At 40.2% G+C, this 18915-nt stretch overlaps 1 protein-coding gene across 7 annotated transcripts in view; it reads right to left on the bottom strand.

Moving 5' to 3' along the window:
• CNKSR2 (connector enhancer of kinase suppressor of Ras 2) overlaps positions 1-18915 on the bottom strand; it is a 213191-nt gene that overhangs the window by 20169 nt on the left and 174107 nt on the right. For all 7 annotated transcript variants that reach the window (XM_086767283.1, XM_086767251.1, XM_086767275.1 and 4 more), the window contains 2 exons: positions 18265-18365; positions 16545-17082 (listed from right to left, as the gene is read on the bottom strand). In XM_086767283.1, coding sequence (XP_086623409.1) covers positions 16545-17082; positions 18265-18365 — 639 coding nt within the window. The remainder of the gene's footprint in view (positions 1-16544; positions 17083-18264; positions 18366-18915) is intronic.

Genomic DNA, 18915 nt, shown 5'->3' on the forward strand with positions numbered 1-18915 from the left:
AATATAAAGAGTTGCTCCCAGACACAGGAGGTCCTCTAATTTTGGCCATAAACAGAGAGACTGGATAAAATCTGAAAAAAATCTACGTTACTGGTACAAAATTATTATTATTATTATGCTTACATTGAGATATTTTAATCTAATTGCATTATTACTCCATTAAGTGAAATGTTGACAACTCCCCTGGCTGGCTGTGCTACATATAACAAAGGTATCTCCTCCTCTCTTCTCATGTACTAGCACGTGTTTGATCTGTTAATCCAGCTTGCCTTGACTGTTCCCAGGCAAGTCGTATGGTTCTGCTCACTTTATTTTTGATTTAGTCAGGTCTCTTCCAGGCTTGAGGAGGACCACATCTAGGAATAAAAATGCTACCAGACCTGAAACCCCTCCATCAGATCATCAAACTAAAATACATTGCACAAAATTAGCATTTAAAGAAACTACTTTTAGAAACCTTGCTTCTAATTAATTTGGTTTCCAGAAAAAAAAGACAGACATCATCTTTCCTGTTTTAAAACAATGATTCAGGTGCTTTCTTAGGTGTCTACAGTGTTCTGAAAGCCCATCAAACCAATATAGCAATGAGCTCCTTGTTTTGCTGCAGTGAATTCATTGCCTACTTAGGAATATAAAATGGAGAATTAATGATAAAATGTTTCAAACCTGGTAGATACTGAAAGCATATATTTTAATCTGGTGAATTTAACTTTTATTTTTTATAATAACAATTATCTCTACTTAAAAAGCTTGCACAGAAAAGTTTTGTGTAAGGTATCCTTCTGGCAAGCCAAACACTGCTACATTTTTTTGCTTATAATTGTGCTTGTACATTTTTAACATGCAAGAGCTGTTTTCAGAATTTTTCATTAAAAGTATATCCTAAGCCTATAATATGCCAAACAATGCTCTCACCAATGTAATAACAGAAAATCAAAGTTGCATAGGGACTTCATTTAGCTAAAGGCTCCTCTTACAGGAGTGAAATGCTGAAAATGTCAGAAGTTCCCCGGTGTATTTCAACTTCAAAGATAGCAACAAAACAACAAATTTTAAATTATTTCAAATCCCTGAGCATGTCAGAGTGAATATGAGCTCTTTAATTGGATAGTATCTCTTCAAGCCTGCTAAACAAGTACTTCTATACACAATTTAGGAGGGGAAAAACCCAGCAAACTAATAAAAGGAGTCATGTATTCAAGCTCCTGGTTAAATTCAGAAAACCACAAGGAAAGGAATGGTAAAACGCATTTGTCAGACTGGTCAGGAAGCCCAGACAAAGCCTAAGGATGACATGCCAGGGTTTCACAGCCATGTGATGCCCTGCTGTGGGGGAGCCCTCAGCCCTGCTGCCCAGCCTTCCTCTGAAATCCAGGCACCCATCAAAGGCCCGCTTGGCAAGAGAGGATGTGGTACGCTCAGTGGTTTTCAAGCACGCACCATCAGAGTTGTGTTGGAGACAGACACTTCTCAAAACCTTTTGAGATTTCAAAAATGTTCCTTTTTTTTTTTTAAGGAGAATGAAAATAGGATCTCAGTGACTTTCAACGGGAAATGAGAAAGCATGACTGTACTTGCTAGCTGTTGCTATCCCATCTGGGGTTTTAGATCGCAAATGGAAAAAAATCTCTTTAGTTTCCTCAAAATCAACCATATCAAGGAAAAGAGAAGACTATCAAAAGCTAGGGGAGCCCTTCCCCAAAGGACGGCCTCAGCTCTGGGAGCAGCCAGGTAGCACTAGTACTGCTGGTATGAGATGGCAGCTGGGCAGACTGAGCCCGTTATTTTTTGCAAGGAAATGGAGCAGGAAGAAGGCTGGTGCCAGGTGGGAGGGAGCTGAATCCAGCAGGCAGAGCAGCTCCACCAATGCCACTTTACCTCAGCGTTGCTGTAGCAATCTCCCAGGAAGTGGGGGATGCATTTCAGACAGAACTAATATTAAAAGACCCTTTTGATCTGGGTATTGGTATGAGGGCCCAGCCTGCCCTCGCAGCAGCCTCCAGGCGTGCAAGTGGTGCCAGTGCCCTGAGCCTCCAGATCCTGCCAAGGGCAGCAGAAAGGGTATCAAGAGGCTTGAAGAGGATGTCCCTTATTGTCATCACAACTGGTGGCTGCTGTGAAAATCAAGGAGGATGTAAAAAAGTTCTATATAATTATAAGCACACAGATGCACTAAATAAAGAGAGAAAAGGTTTATCATTGCCTCTTGCAGTAACATGAACATCTGCAAGTTTGGGTGGCAGCTCCAAAACTAACCAAAAGAGATCCTTTTCTCTCCAGCCTGGAGTTAAAATGTGCAAGTCCTTGTTGCCACTTTATACACCTAAAAGTACACCTGAGTTTAAAATCGGTAAAACTATTTTATGGAAGAATGATCCATCAAGGGGTACAAGTAAGACACCTTTCACTCTTCCCTAGAAATACATTTTTAGGCACTGTTCAGGGCAAGCTAACTGGGTTAGCTGGAATGTGCGGCTCAATGCTCTTCAGTGTTCTTCAGTGCAATTACTTGCCCTTGCAGGTTTGTGGGTTTTTTTTGTTGTTGTTGTTTGGTTTTGGGGTTTTTTTTTTTTGTGGTTTTTTTTTTTTTTTTTTAAACACAAATAGCTTAGAGTCTGAGATCTGATATAGAACTACACAAATCAATGTTTTGGACAATTTTTACTAAGCCCACATCTGCTGTGCAGAATGGAAATGTTAGACTGCAGGATGGAAGAGTAAAAACAACAAGCTTAGTGACTTTTTAATTTTGCAAGGATCTGTTTTTTTTTTTCAGAATAAAGTAAACATCCCTCTTAAAGAAGCTGCGTATCTGATGGCAATAAGCTCACTAATTTTCTTGTATGACATCAGGACTTGCTACCAGTACAACTGGATATTCCAAAGAGGCTTTACGACCTTAGACTTGTCACTGATGCTTTCGTAATTTGCAGTGACTTGGATTTATGTTCATCTTCCTCAATGTTTTTTATTCCAGAAATACAGGTGGAGAGGCCAAAGAGAAATTATCCTGGTGCAATGATACGGAATTAGGCTATAAATTTATCTTTGATTTATGTCACATCTTTCATAACTAGAGTAAAAGAAGCATAGAAAACAAGATTGCTTCTGGAAAAGAGACCCAAGGAAAATAATTTTGAAACACACAGAGATCATACTGCCTTTTATAGTGTCTTTGCTTTTATTTGATATAGTAAAGATTTTACTGGGGTTACAAAGTAACCACAAAGTTCAGTGTATATTATATGATAAATACATTTATTCAACAACTCTGTGAAAAATAAGAACTTTCTCTATTTAAGTTTTCTGTGAGAAAGTATACGAGAAGATAGGATGGACAAGAATTCATCTGTTCTGGTTACATTATGGTGCCATAGGCACTGTATCAGCACAACTACTGGTGATGAAAAACATGTTGGTGACCATGATTTACACACTTCTCTGTGAAGTATGAAATACAGCAAGTGCATGGTCAGCTTAAGCTGAAGGTTTTTAAAACAACCCCTTAGCAGCTGTGTGTAGAAACCTTGGGGGGATTTCACAACTGGAAATGCACAGTTACACGCTTCAGTGCAGAAAACAATCTCCCCTGCTCAGCCTGGAACTACTACAACCATTATATTTGCCTTGGAAAGAGGAGACAGACATTAATAAAACCCAGGAGGAAGAGAATGAAGATCTACCTATATACTTCTGGTCATTAATAACAGTGCCAGCTATGGCAACTGCTGAAGACGAGCAACACCAGGCTGAAGAAACGCAAAACATACAAGGACCAAACAAAGAAACAGGTTCATGACTTAGTCTTTTAAATATCTACTCCATTTCAATATGGTACAAATGAGTAAGTCATCCAAAGAAAAAGTCTCACCAGAGGCCTCTGCTAATACTTTTGGCAGACATGAGCTAAGAAGATGCTATGAAAAGGTTTTATTTGTCAGAAATAACTGTCACCTCAGCTAATTATGGACAGAGATACTACAGGGTTTCCAACATAATCATGAGGTTATGCCAGATTCTCCTTCTTGAAGGACAACTTGGGCTGAGGAAACGTTTCTGTGCACTGACACAGTCTGCCATAACATGGCCCCAGCATAAAATATGTCCACTTGGCTCACCTATGCAGCATGCTAAATTGCTTAATTCTGTGAAACACAGGCAAAGGCAGCATGGGTGCACTTACAGTAGGTTATCCTGTAAGAGAAATGTGTGACTATCAAGAAAAAAAATACTTTTTAAACATTTTTTTTTTCTGACTGGGGGAAAGATTTATAACATCATCCTCAATTGTTGCACAGAGCATTAAGGTCGATGGGATTTTCAAAAAACCAGTTACAACTCAAGGAAACTTGTTCCATAGCTTATCATCACCATTATAGATGTATGTCCTATTTCTAGTCTTCCACCTTTTGCTTCTATTTCACCCCATTAGATTTTGCCATCTCTTCCCCAGCCACCTGGGTATTTTCTGTTCCCTACAAGCCTGATAAATGGCTTGTAGAAAGTGTTTTCTTTCTTTTTACGCAGGTAAATTAAGCCTCCACCACCTTAGTGAGGTCTGCTTTCCTCTCTTTGTTCATTGGGTTACTCTTAGCAACCTCCTACTTCCCAACATCCTGGGGAGCAGCGATGCTCGGTAATGCACACAATCTGCTGACAGTTGTGGCAGAAGAGCCAAATCCAGGTGGAATATAAAATCTCACCCCTCCACTCCTGTTTTCCTCTGAGTAGAAACCCAAAGATGACGGGTGTCACGGAGCTCCAAGGGACAGTGGTGGCTGGTTGAGGCCATCTGACCGTGCCCTCGGCCTCCCACATTCAGCCTCCCCTAAAGTTCATGAATAATGAAATCCATCAAGGACCAAGTGCTGTCTTCAAAACTGACTGAAGAGCCTAATTTTTACTTCAAGTGACTTTTGTACTCTGGCTATAAATCCCATAATCTTGTTTAGTGACAACATGTAAAAGCTTTTGGGATGGAGGACAGCAAGAAGAAGGTGGCTGACATCTTTTAGTTTCATTAACTGTAAAAGCCATTTCCAAACTACAAGTCTCCAAGGCAATAATTTTTTCACTTTATGAAAACCCTGAAACTTCCTTCCACCTTCTACCAATAGTTCAAAATGAACTGAACCAAAAATGTCAGCCATACCTTAAACAATTACTCCCAGGAAAACTAACACACATCCTCTTTTCCTCTTCTCTTACTATGGAGACATTTTAGACATATTTACAGACTGTGCAAGACGTTCATAGAATCAAATTTCTCAACTTCTTAGAGTTTGCAGAGATGCAAGGATAGCCTGTGTATGCTGTAAGATTCATGAAGGCCATTATAAGGTGGCCATATCTGCAGGCAGAAATTGTGAACTGGACTGCAGAAGGTTAAAATGGAAATTAAGCAGAGATCTTAGAAACTATCGATTTATTCATGCATAGTGTATTAATGTCAAATGTGCGTTTTCTATTTTTTATTTTATTTTTATTCCTCAGTCTTACCATGTCATAAACCATTGTGAAAATTCTGAGATTTAAATTTTCAATGTGTTGGTATAAAAAATTTATGGTATGGTTAAATTATCCTAGTTCATTAATAAGTATTCCTAACCCCTTTAAGAATCACATAAAACTTTTGAAGCTACATTAGGAAATAAGACATTAAATATCAAGATCATACAGTGACACTGTGGCAAAAAAAAAAAGTCAAAAAAATATTTAGTCTTGGAAAGCTTTAATGGGAGTGTAAAATTTAAATGGAATTTTTCCTGGGCTCTTTATACAACCAGAAATAAAGAGGAGTACTCTCTTCCATCTTCTGAAAAGAAGAAATCAGCTACTCCAGTTTTCCCTAAAACTGTTATATTAAAGTTAAAAAATTAGAAATTTTGTACTGTAAAAGTCTCTGCATGTACTTAGCTTGAATTATAAAAAAAATATTGAAAATAAAATTTATTTTCTTATTTAAAAGTTGAAAACAAATGGCAGGGTATATTCTAGTAGGGAGGAAAGAAAGAGCAGAATTCTCAGAATAATCAGCATCAAGCTTATAGATTAAGTATGATTTTTGTGTTGGATTTCAAGTGTTCACATTAGTACAGTAAAAATATCACTTTAAGCCCAAGTGTAGAGGCTATTAAAATACTGTTGTGTGAATTCTGAAACAGATTTTGCTATTTTTACTACAGGAAGATACTCTCTAATTCTCTAGGGCTTATATTCACCAGTGCTTTACAATGACTGCTTTGCATGTATAGGAAACGCCATATTAGCTGCAAGAAGCCCACTGACACACGTCTCTGGTATCACTAAGCCCACTCAGGTGCTGTCCCAGGAGCTGCACCAGCCATCCCACTGTGCTCGACATCTGAGTTTCATTCAATCCGCAACTAAATGTGCAATGATCCCCAGTTTAGTTATCATAGAACCATAGAATGGTTTGGGTTGGAAGGGACCTTTAAAGGTCATCTGGTCCAACCCCCCTGCAAGGAGCAGGGACATCTCCAACCAGATCAGGTTGGCTCAGAGTCTTGTCCAACCTGGCCTTGAACGTTTCCAGGGATGGGGCATCTACCACCTCTCTGGGCAACCTGTTCCAGTGTTCCACCACCCTCACAGTAAAATTTTTTTTCCTAATATCTAATCTAAATCTACCTCCCTCTATTTTGAAACCATTACCCCTTGTCCTATCACAACAGGCTCTACTGAAGAGTTTCTCCCTGTCTTTCCTGCAGGCCCTCTTGAGGTACTGGAAGACCACTATAAGGTCTCCCTCAAGCCTCCTCTTCTCCAGGCTGAACAGCCCCAACTCTCTCAGCCCGTCCTCATAGCTTTATTAAGTTTTATTACTTATTCTCATTAGTCTTGCTGGGTAAAGTGGTCAGGGTAAACTTCCTCCCCGTTCGTACCCTGTGGCTAGGCCTTGCAGGGCTGCTGCCTGATCTCCGTCCACCCCTGAATTTACAGCCAGGAGAAATCTCCCAAGTGAGGTTTCCTTAATTTCACCTCCTGCTTGATGCCTGTAAATCTTCATGTGATTAAATCAACATTTCAAAAAGTGGCTGAAAAGTGGTTTTAAATCGAAGGTTTTTGGCAGCCTCTCTCCTGACTCTCTAATTGTGGTAACAACTCAAATGCTTTTAAACAAATCAGTGGTGATATTTTATATTTCTAAAGGCCAAAGCTCATCCTTTTGGTATCCAGAAGAGAAGAAATAATTAGCTGCTATTATTTCATGCCAGCAGTACTCAAAATGTGGAGCCAGAAAGTGACCATCCTACTTAAAATGCAGACATTTTCTTCATGTAAATACAATAAGATCCCACAGAGAACTTGTTTCACCCTTTGTCCATGAAATCATACTATTTAATAGCACCACATTAGGTACAACGTTGTGGGAGTGTGAACTATCATCATCAAGATCCAAACCTCGCAAATGTGGGCCACAAAAGGAGACAAACAGTATGTATCTTCTAGCTTTTGAACCACAAAAACAAAGCTAGAAACCTATATTTTATTATTAATGAGATCCTTAAAAAATTGCCTAATTACAGGGCTTTTTCTTTTTTCTTTTTTTTTTTTTTAATAAAGTACCATATCATCATATTGTTTCATAAGAACTGTCAATGCTTGATATTGAAAAACAACAAAAGAGCTTAGAAATAATACCCACATGGGCAGCATAAACACTGAGCATTAAGCTCTTTTGAGGGACTGATGAAATCCCATGTGAAAAAAGGATAGGCCTTCAGGTCCCCAGCCGTCTCCAGGTAACATCTCCCTTGGCTCTTTAGATGCAGAATGGATGTGAGACACAGCACAATCTTTTCCTCCTAGAAGTTCAGCTCCCAGAAGAGAGCAACATTAGCCACCTCTGATATCCAAGGTGTCCTCTGCTAAGAAAAGCCAAGCCCAGATGGAGGAGACACCAGAGGCTCGCTGGTAACAGGGGAGGCTGCACTATGTGAGGTTCTCCTGAGGCTCCCCTGCATCCAAATACAGTCTTAGGCTGCACTAATGACCTGGATGGTGGAAGAGGATAAACCTATTAAAATTCACAAGCACGAAAGTGGGAGGAAACATCTCCCAGACTGCTAGAGGACAGTCTCAGAAGTTGGAATGATTTGGAGGGATGAAATCCCTTGCCAGGTTTCATATAACAATATGGTAAGTGCTCTGCTAACAGACACAGAGCTTGGCAAACACCAGCTTAGTCTGCAAGGTGCTTTTTTTTTGTCTAGTCAGGCTGTTGGTTTTACAAAATGTCCTATTTGTTTCTTGGTTGGTTGGCTTTAGCCCAGTTAATTAGACATTTAAAATCACCTGAGGTTTTTACTAACATGAGCTACTTAACATGGATGTGTGAGAGGCACAGGAATAATCAGCTCAACTACGATTAGAAAAATAACAATTAAGTAGAAAAGCATCTGGGATACTGTACAGCATGAATTGAAATGGGCAGTACAGTATGGCTGTAAAAAAAATATTTATCACAGTACAGTGCATAAAACACCCAGAGCAAAGAACCCTTCCTGGTGCTGCACCCGGCTTGGGCGCTGCCATCCCAGAAGAGGTGGGAGGCAGCTGGAAAACCCAGGGAAGCTCAGCAAGAGGAGTCAGAAGCCTAGAAAACACTATGTGTGAGAAAAATTAAATCAACCTTCAGAACAACCTTCCAGCCTGAAAAAAAAGAGCTGCTGTAATGGAGTAGTTTTGTTTTCTATGCCACAACAGAAAGGAAATGCTAGGCTTAAATTGCAGAGGGGGCGATTCAATATCCATTAGGAAGAAAAAAAAAAATTCCTTTCCAATACAGGAAAGAGGAAAAGCACTGTACAGAGGGAATGAGGAACGCTCACCGCTGGGGTTGCTTAATGACAGATTTGGTAGGCAGCAGCTGGGACAGAGGTGCCTACACAAGAAATGGAAAAATTAAAGGCAAATCAGATTGTTTACATAACACTTAGTAAGAGAATTAATGCAGAACATAGGTTGGAGTAAGTCCAGAGGAGGCCACAGAGATGATCAGAGGGCTGGAGCACCTCTCCTATGAGGACAGGCTGAGAGAGTTGGGGCTGTTCAGCCTGGAGAAGAGATGGCTCCAGGGAGACCTTATAGCGGCCTTCCAGTACCTTATAATGAGGCTTATAAGAAAGATGCAGAGAAACTCTTTAGCAGGGTCTGTTTTCATAGGATGAGGAGTAGTAGTTTTAAAATAGAGGGATTTAGATCCAGATTAGATATTAGGAAGAAAGTTTTTACAAGGAGGGTGGTGGAACACAAACACGTTGCCCAGAGAGGTGGTGGATGCCCCATCCCTGGAAACATTCAAGGCCAGGTTGGATGGGGCTCTAAACAACCTGATCTGGTTAGAGATGTTCCTGCTCCTTGCAGGGGGGTTGGACTAGATGACCTTTAAAGGTCCCTTCCAACTCAAACTATTCTATGATTCTGTGATTCTACAAAAACCAGAAATATATTCTCATATCTGTAGATTCCTTGCTCCACCATCTAACCTGAAGGTGTCTCTGGTAGCACAGTTCCATTGACAGCCACCAACCTAGTAATAGAATTGAGGATACTTTGCAAGAAAAGTAATTTATAAGAATGGCCATGTAAGAAATTCTCTTGAGCATTTCTTTTGCTTCTAAAAAGATAATTTAATCCATTTATTTCAGGCAAATGGTGTCATTGCATTGCTGGCAATGACACCCAAAGCTATTACAACCAAAATAAGAGTAAGAATTCACCCCTCTCTTGCATTTTTAGCAGCACGGGCAATGGAAATCAATTAAAATTTTAAATGTGACAACAGCATATTTGTTGGTAAAATGTATTCATATGTAAAACCAGTAACAGGCATGAAATTAAACTACTTTTATTTTTGTTGACAGCCCATATTGCTTTCTGAATTGCTACTCAGTAAATAATTCAATATTTGGCTTTCAAACACTGCAGGCAATTTTTTTCCCCTTGAACTGAAATTTAAAGTCAGAATATGGGGTTTTTATATCGCATAATTTTTATTTAGAATACAAACACACTTCTGTAATGGAGTTTCTTTGGCATATGAGAATTGGAAAAGCTTTATTTTATAAAGTTTAAATTTTGCATTAAAGAACACGCTCAGAAAGAAAGATACCTACTCCCAGTACTTGTGTGTCCAAGTTAGTCTTCATGTCAAATTTTTTTTTTAATATAATAAATAATCTAAACCAGGTTTTTATATATGCAGCTGAACATACACATATATATGGCATCTAGAAGATAACTAAGCAACTCTTATTTCGGATGACAATTTTCCCAGATATGCAGTTGCTTCTGGAAGCTTATAGAAATTCCTATTCAGATAAACATGTATCTTAAAATTTAACAAAGATAAAGTTTAGCCTGACATAAAACCTAGATTACCAATAATGCTGCCCCCCATCCATTCATTTTCAAATGTAACAGCTCTCATAGGATCTCACTAGATCTTCTGACAAATGAAGCACTAAATGGTTTAGTTAAAAAAGAAAAGAGTATGCCATTCCACCAGACATTTTGTACAGCATTTGCTTTGAAAAGCAGACCAGGTGATAACGGCAGCCACTGTCTTGTCCTGCTTTTCCACGGTTCCTTCCTCCCTTAAACTGTGAGCCACTGATGAAAATTTCTTTGTAAATATATTAAATATCCATAGCAAAGCAGTCTAGGCTAGCCATTTACCCTATAAATCAACAGGCTTGACATCATATTTTTGAACATAGCTCGGCAGTAGTTTTAGGCAAGCTCATTCTGAGTTAGCAGCAAAGTCAGCACCTTGGAGGCAGTGAGAGGGAGGGAGGCCTCCTCCCAGCAGACGGTTCCAGCATGGAACGCTGACGGTCCTCCGCCCACAGGATTGCAAATGCCCAGACAGGTGCTACTGGAAGGCTTAAATGGGAAATCAAACTGCAAAATCAGATCATGAAAACAAAGCTCAGAAAAAGGAGCCATTTCATTAGCCGATTTCAGTGTCCGAGCATGCTCGGGCTGTACTGCCCAGAAGGATGTCAAGCTAAAAAACCCAATCCTGGCAAATGTTCTGATTTGTACAGGACTGATAATGGATGTAGTAAGTTAGAACAACATCCTCCCTAGTGTCCTAGCGGGTGCTGCACTTCGTACTATTCACCAGCCTCATAAGGAATATTTCTAATGTGAAACATTACCTGTCATTTCTCATAGCTCCGCTTATTTAAGACACTACCAGGCATACACACCTTCACTAACCTGAGTAATTCCAGAGGGGAAGATATGGTATCTTAATGGCCTCTCCCTTGCCTCTTGGTGCAGATAAAACTAACTATGTGGTCAGATGACAGAACACCACTAATGTTATCTTCTCTAAAATGGAAAGCGGCTGTCAGAAAAGCAAACCCGCCTTATTAATTTCAGACACACATCCCCATCAACTCCAGTGTGTGCAATCCAGGCTTTACGCGTTATTCATCCTGACTCCCACATTTCAGCTAAACCCTGCCAAAGTGAAAAGCTACCCTATCCAAAAGGAAAAGAAGCAAATCCTAGAAGTGGTACAGAGTGTACCACTTCATAATGTAGTGTTTAATTAGCAAACATGGATCTTTCTGAGAGATACCATTTGCACTGCACAGTACAGTCCTCTCATTAAAAAGAGGCAAGTCTTCCTGGACTTGTATTTCAAAATTTGAAATATCTGACCTTATTCAGAGTATTTTTTTCACTAGTGCAAACTCCTTCTTGAGGTCAAATGGTGCCTAGGATGTCTCATAGATATACCTTCTTGGGCACAGTGCGTGAAACTCTACTTGTTGCTAGTCGTGGGACTCCTTAAACCCATCTGTCCTATTTTGTAAAGGCACTGTAAAGTTTAATTTCTGTGACCTGGTAGGCAGGGTGGGAGAAGATGCTCTCCATCCCTCTTACTATCTTCTTGCTGGTTCCTAATTTTTTTACTAGGCAAAAAAGAAAAAAGTCTCAGGCTTGGTAGCTCAGCACAAGCAGTCATTTGACATCTCTTTCAGTGACTAGCTCACACTGACATCAAAGGGAGCTTTCATGAAATCCTTTACAGGGTCTGGATGTCTCTCTGAGGTGCAAAAATGCCAGCACCAGCTCCTGCTCTGGCTTTGGCAAGTGTCTTCAGTGGTTTAAGGGAAAAAGCCAAGTTTCAGAGGCTGGAGCATGAGGCTATTGCATTCCTCTGGGACAGTGCTCACTAGACTGTGTGGGACTAAGCATGGGATGCTGGGAGATGTTGCAAACCTGAATATGGGCTTATGGTGATGGAGCAAAGTGCCAGGGAATACGTGTGAGTGTACCCAGGCTTAAGAAACGTTACAAAATCTTTTCAAGGTGACACAAGTCACACACGGAAGATTGCTGCATCTCATAAACACTTCTGGGGGGACAATCAATGCAGCAAACAAATGGCCCCCACCCTTCAATTGCCCCAAAAGGACAGCCATTGATTTACTGAAATCTATTTAAGACTTTGTTATAGTTGTTCACCCTATATAGAAGATACTCCAAAATTACGATGATGGGGTAGCAACAAAAAAATCCTGAAACGTATGTGAGCAGGAATTACAGTACTTAAGAGTGCAGGAAAAGGACAGAAAACTTGCAGAAGCAAGTGAACAAAGAGGTGAGGGATGATGCAGAAGGAAATGGGGCTGAACAGCGAGAAGTCTAAGGGATTCCTTCCTCCTCTAAACACCTTTTCAAACTCAGACATAGACATCATTGCTTTTCTGTCCATATTCGTGAAGAAATCTTACAGAGCCTGCACAGTGGAAAGCTCCCTTGCACGCTGTTGCAGGTCCCCGGTGTGAGTTCGCTGGAAGGCGTGCCAACACCGCTCTGGCCAGGCCCGCAGCATGTGGAGCCAGCAGCAGAGCTCCTGTCTCAGCACTGTCTGGGCAAGTGACAGCACCAGAGACTCTAATGGATGCTACTGCTCTCCAAAGACTTTTTCAGGGAGTATGGAAAAAAGGTGCAGGTTTTTCTGTGGCTAAGGGGGCGAGATCTATAGCCAGTTACATTCTGTAGAGATCTAGTATCTGCTTCTCTTAAATGTGAACCCTTACTCATTTCTGTTACTTTCTCACAAACCAAAGTAATATTTGAAAATGAAGGAACCACCATCAAAAATACTTTCAAAAAATAAACCAAAAAATGAAGCAAGCTTTCCTGGGACAAAACCCAGAATTAGTCTCCCAAGAAAATCCTAGAAGTGTTCTTTGGCATTAAGTGATGAAATTCGTCCAAACACAGAGAGCGCAGATAGTGGTGGAGCCGGCGTGGAAGAGGATGACAGTGCCATGCTGCACAGCTGTCTCCTTCTATTACCTCCCACTAGCGGAAGACAAACCTGAAAAGGTCCAACTTGTCCTTCACTACTGAATCACAGAAACGCAACGCACTGTGGCACAGCCATTGACCTGCTTTCTGTGTGCAGGCTGCCTCTGAACAACACAGCAAGAGGGATGCTTGGTGCCACAGGTCTGAATGTTGTTTGCCGTTTTCACAGCCTCAGAAGCAAACACAATGACAAACACAAATATCCCACAAGAGAATCCTCCTCAATTGCAAAGCAAGGGACCATCACAGGACAGTGTCAATATGGAACATCTAAATGATTTACACAAAAGTTATTTTAATTAGGGAAATAAAACAATCCATTAAAGATCAGCAGTGCCATGTTCATGTGATATAACAAGACAAAAAGAAGCAACTGAACACACAACAAAGTTAGATCCTAATGGATAAACACAGGAAAGGAAAACCCATATTTTCAGTTTACCATGACATATCTAGGCATTACAGCAGAGCTGATAACACAAAACTATTTGCAGTGTCAGTCAAATCTTGCAATATCTATTTAAGGCATAAAGCAATGATTAACAGAGAGAAGATTCTTAGTTGTTGCAAATCAGTGTAGTTTTAGTAGACAGTCAACAGAACTACGTTAAATTGTAGCAGCTGAGGACAGCATCTGAAAAAAGCCTGGAGCTCCTAATTTGTGGTGTGGTTATTTGAAAACAACTCTGCAAAAGAAGTTGGAAGAAACAGGACTGCATTTTAATATTTGATTTAAACTCAGGAGGTTTTAAAAGTGGGAATGTAAAACCAAAAAGCTGAGAAAACAAACTTTTGGCAATGACATTTGACTTCTACCAGCAACAGCTGCAAAGGAGCTGCATTCCTTGTCCCGCACAAAAAGCAATAGGAATGATTAAGCTTTAAAACACATACATGTACACACAAGAACACATATAATCATCCAAGAGCTCAGAACTATGCCAGGATCACAAATGTGTAAGGCAAATAAATACATTTAAAAGGTTCATCTGATACCACGTCAGGGAAGGTTGAAGGTGACACTAAAACATTTCTAAAAGGGAGAGGATTCCCTTTCTCCAGCCAGTTGCAATGTTTCACTTTCCCAGAGCAATGGAGGTGAGGGGGACAACGATGTAGCACGCACAAAGGCACCCATCTTGTTAGCGAACTTAGCAGTTATAAGCAAATCTCTCAGCTCGGAACCTGGGATTTTGCACTTAAGAACACCACTTGCATGAAATCCCTCCTGCCTTTTACTGGTAAGGGCCCTGGAAAAAGCCAGCATTGCAAACAGAACATTGCAGCCATAGCAACAAGCCATTCAACACTTAAACTCTTCAACAGACTAAACAGTATTTTCTTTCTGGTTTTGTAATTTCATGGTGAATAATTCAGCATGAGCACTTTACTTGTCTAGCTGGTCATTAATGTCTCAAAACCAATCTCTTGTTAAAGCTACAACCAAGAAAACCTCCTCACCCAAACTAAGATAAAAGTATGTGTATACAGGGAGATCACTTCAAGAATTAATTTTTTTCCTCCCTTTTTGGAAATTGGTATAGAAAGATGGACAAGAGCCCAAGTTCTGCCCCATTAAATCAAGCACTAGCCCTTCATTCGTGTTGTACGGTATAAAATGTCACAACCAGGAACCCAAAAGTCTTAAAACTGAGATTTAAAACACCTTAACAACTTAGGCCCTGCAACAGCATCTCTGAGTAATGCCCAAACAGCACAGGAACTCCAGTGGGAATCTCCTCGACCCTTTTTGTTGACTGTGAGGATTTTTTTTTTAATTGTTATCAGTAAAAACACATTTGAAAACCAAAATTGAAGGCTAAAAATAGGATAAAACATTCTGCTTGGTGGATGAAATTTAACCCTGTTAATTAGACAGCTTCATTTCACAGTCAGTAAGAGTCTAATATTACCTTAATATATGTATGGTTTTTTTTGGAAAGTGTCATGCATGAACGCAATTGAAATTGTGCCTTTTGAAACTTTTAATGGCACCAAATTAAATATCTGCAAAAGAAATCACTGTTTTCTCAGAGGCAATAATTTCAGATGTTTTAAACCTATTGACAAAAGCATAAGGTCAATGGAAAACTGTTGATCTCTCCCAGGCAGACTAAATAATGTCCATATGAATTTTAATGGTCAACAAAGATGCTAACCTTAAGTAATTAACTTAGGTAGGTAGTTAATTATCCAAAGCTTCCATTACCCTTTCCTATCTCTCTACCATTTTTATACTTCCTTACTGCAGTGAAAAAACTGAATTTGAAGAAATCAGACAGCACAGACTTTTTGAGAACTTCAGGGGTCATCCTGCCTTCCTTGCCACTACAGGTAACTTAATCGCAGCAGACCCTACAACTCCAGTGTGAACTCAACTTTGCTAGCAACACATGCTGAGAAGCTCCATAAATGACAGTGAAGGACAGAGCATGAAACAGACACAGAAATGTGTTTATATGTTCAGGAGGAGCTGGGACCTTCTATAATCCCTGTTTATTTGGATTGTTTTTGACAAATAGTACTAACATCTATGGAGTTAATGTGCCATGTAAGAGACAATTACTCAGTGTTATGATTTTTTTTTTTTAAGGTCCATAGTTGTTCTCTGTTAAGTTTTTCACTTGTTTGAAATGTTTCTTTAACTTCTCTCTCTACTAATCACAAGGTGAGGAACTGGGGAAAATATATTCTCTTTTTCAACTTCTTACATTATCTGGGCTCTCTTGTGACCTGCCCGTATGGGTACTACACAATCACAGCCTGACCTTGCACCCCAGGCTTTACTGAGTGTTTTTTACAACCTAAATTGGGTTGGCTAGAAATATTACCAGGTATGTCCTGAGTCATACGTATGTCAGTGAGGGAGGATACTGTGCAAGTAGAATTGTGAAGAACGCATGGAAGTAAAATCCATTTATAACTGAGAAATACTAGTAGGAGGTGACTGGTGACCAGGCTATGGGGAAGTGTCTGGTGATCGTGAGAGGTCATGCAGCACACTGTCTGATTATTAAGCCCTGTACACAAGGCAGATCAAAGAGATGTGCGACAAGGGGGACCTGGTAAAACATGGGGGATGTTGAAAGACTGTTGGGGTTTTTTGATAGGAAAAAGGAAAAACAATTTCTATGTTACACAAACAGGACTCTTGAAAAGCCACAGAAATATCCCATACTTACTTTTATCTTCCTGGTTTTCTTCTGCTGCTTTGCCCTCCTCTTCCTCCTCCTCTTCCACCTCCTTCTGCTGTGCTTCTTCATGGTGATCGGCGGCACCGACTGAAAGGCTCTGGCAGCAGTGGTTGAAGCCGCTATCCCGAGGCAGAGTGAAACTTCGGGGCTTTCCCCCATTCCCATTCAGCACTTGCATCCGCTCACCCTCCACAAGGGGGAAGGGGCCGTAGTGGTCTTGCAGGTGGCACTTCTGGGTGGGCAAGGTTGACTGCCGCCGGTGCTCGGGGGAGACCACAGCTGCCTCGGAGAACACAGAGTCCTCCAGCGGCAGTGTCTGCAGGTAGTGGAGTCCTGAGCTGGTCAGTGGCGTCTCTATGAGGTCCTGCCAGGAGCGGCGCTGGCTCGCCGTCTTGCGCACTGGCGAGTCGGTGGCGCTCCCCGCTGCCTCCGGGCGAAACTCCTCGTGCGATGATTGCGACTGGGAGGTCTCCGTGGACGAGAGTCGGCTGTGTTTTGGCTCCACATAAGGGCTTGTGCAGCTCATCTACAATGTCAGCAATGAAGCGATCTTCAGATCAATGTAGACTGAGACCTACTGCTAGTAATAATCATGCACTTTTCATTGTCACTGATGGCACCCGGTTTAGTAAGAAGGGCATAAACTTACCTGATTAATCTGCCCTTATTCAAACTTTAAGGCATGCACACATCTACACATGTCACATCTGTGGGCCAAATACTGAAACTTAGTCATAATAACTATCCTTATTATGCCCCTTAGTCTATAAAATAAGCCAACACAATTATTTGCAGAAAACTTTGCAGAATATAGCACTATGGAAGACACAGAAGAGGTGTGCCTGGTCCATTAAAAATCTTAAGACTATCATACAAGTGTCTGTTGCTTCCTATCCTATCTTGCTAAAAAATTATCTGGCATCATCTTTGCAGTGCTTCAGTGCAGTTCAAAGATCTATGATTTTGGAAGATAAAGTATTGCATTCAAATTAATCATCACGAACACTCTTTTTCCCCAGACTTTCCCAATCAATCAAAATTTTTGCATATATTAGTTAACATTGTCTGAGTACATGGACATGAAAATTAAAATTGCCAGTGCAGAATAAGTTAGAAGTCCATGCTGTGGTTTTACACCAACAGCTGTTTCAAGAAGAAAATAAACAACAAATCCCTTATTGTCCTAATTTATAGAGAAATCTACTTTTTCACAACAGCAGAACAACTGGTATCACTGTTTGGGATAGAAGAGAGAACATTTTAACGTTAGCATTTCTGTGGAAATTCAAGTGTAATTTGTTACTGTAAAGCTTCACACCACAACTGTTGTGCCTAGGAGAAGAGTCTGTGTTGTTACTGATGTAACAGCACTTTGTCAGAGAAGATAGTAAGGGGGTGGTGAGAAACTGTATGGATGAGTAGGGGTCCATCATGAATGAAGAATAGGAAGAAAGAATTTTGTAACTTAATCCATTTCGTACAGCAATTGGGATTATAAATTCACGTTCTCTATGCACCAGTGGAAACAGCAACGATGGCTGTTGAAGTTAGTGATGCACGTTACTTACAAATGCCTTAACTCAAGTACTGACTCAAAAAATATACTGGAGAGTGCCCTAATGTGCGCATGCACATGCTTTCAAGCAGGACTGTAGGTAAAAGTGACCCTTTATGCAGTCATTCCTGTAGACAGTTGCAGGTGACTTACCGAAGGAGGTCGTGGGTATGTGTCGTATGGGGGTGGAGGGCTGTCTTGTTTGGGGGTCGATGGAGTGTCGGCTTCCTCTTTATCACTCTCACTCCAGTAATCTACAAGTTACATACAGATCAGATGAAAAACTACCAACATATTTTGATACTCAAAGACTCACTTTCACAAAAGCAACAGGAAACTCCATCCTTAGTATTACTGAGTATTAAATATGAGTCAGTGCTGACTCTGTAGATGTTAGCTGTTGTAATTTAGACTTGCTTTAATCTAAAGAGTGAAAATTCAAAACAACCTGCAAAAGAGTCACAAATTTAACTCTTGTACACACCTTATAAATACAACATGTATACAGAATACTCCTAATGCAAGTATGAGATTTTCAAATATTTACACACCATTAAAATAATTATAATTGGGCATACATTGACTGGAAAATACTGAAAGTATTTTTTTAATAGAAAAGACAAAAATATAACTTGCAAAAGTCTTGTTGACTGCAAATAACATTAACAAATGTAATTAACACCAACTGGCAAATCAAACAAGTAGTGGTTATTGCACACGACTAAACAACGTTACTTCTCTACCCATTTTCTCCATTGTATACTACCAGATACCCAAGCTTTTCAATTCAATTTCTAGTAACAA

Source organism: Chlamydotis macqueenii, chromosome 1, assembly GCF_036417535.1.
Source record: "Chlamydotis macqueenii isolate bChlMac1 chromosome 1, bChlMac1.mat, whole genome shotgun sequence".
In the NCBI taxonomy this organism is placed as follows: Eukaryota; Metazoa; Chordata; class Aves; order Otidiformes; family Otididae; genus Chlamydotis; species Chlamydotis macqueenii.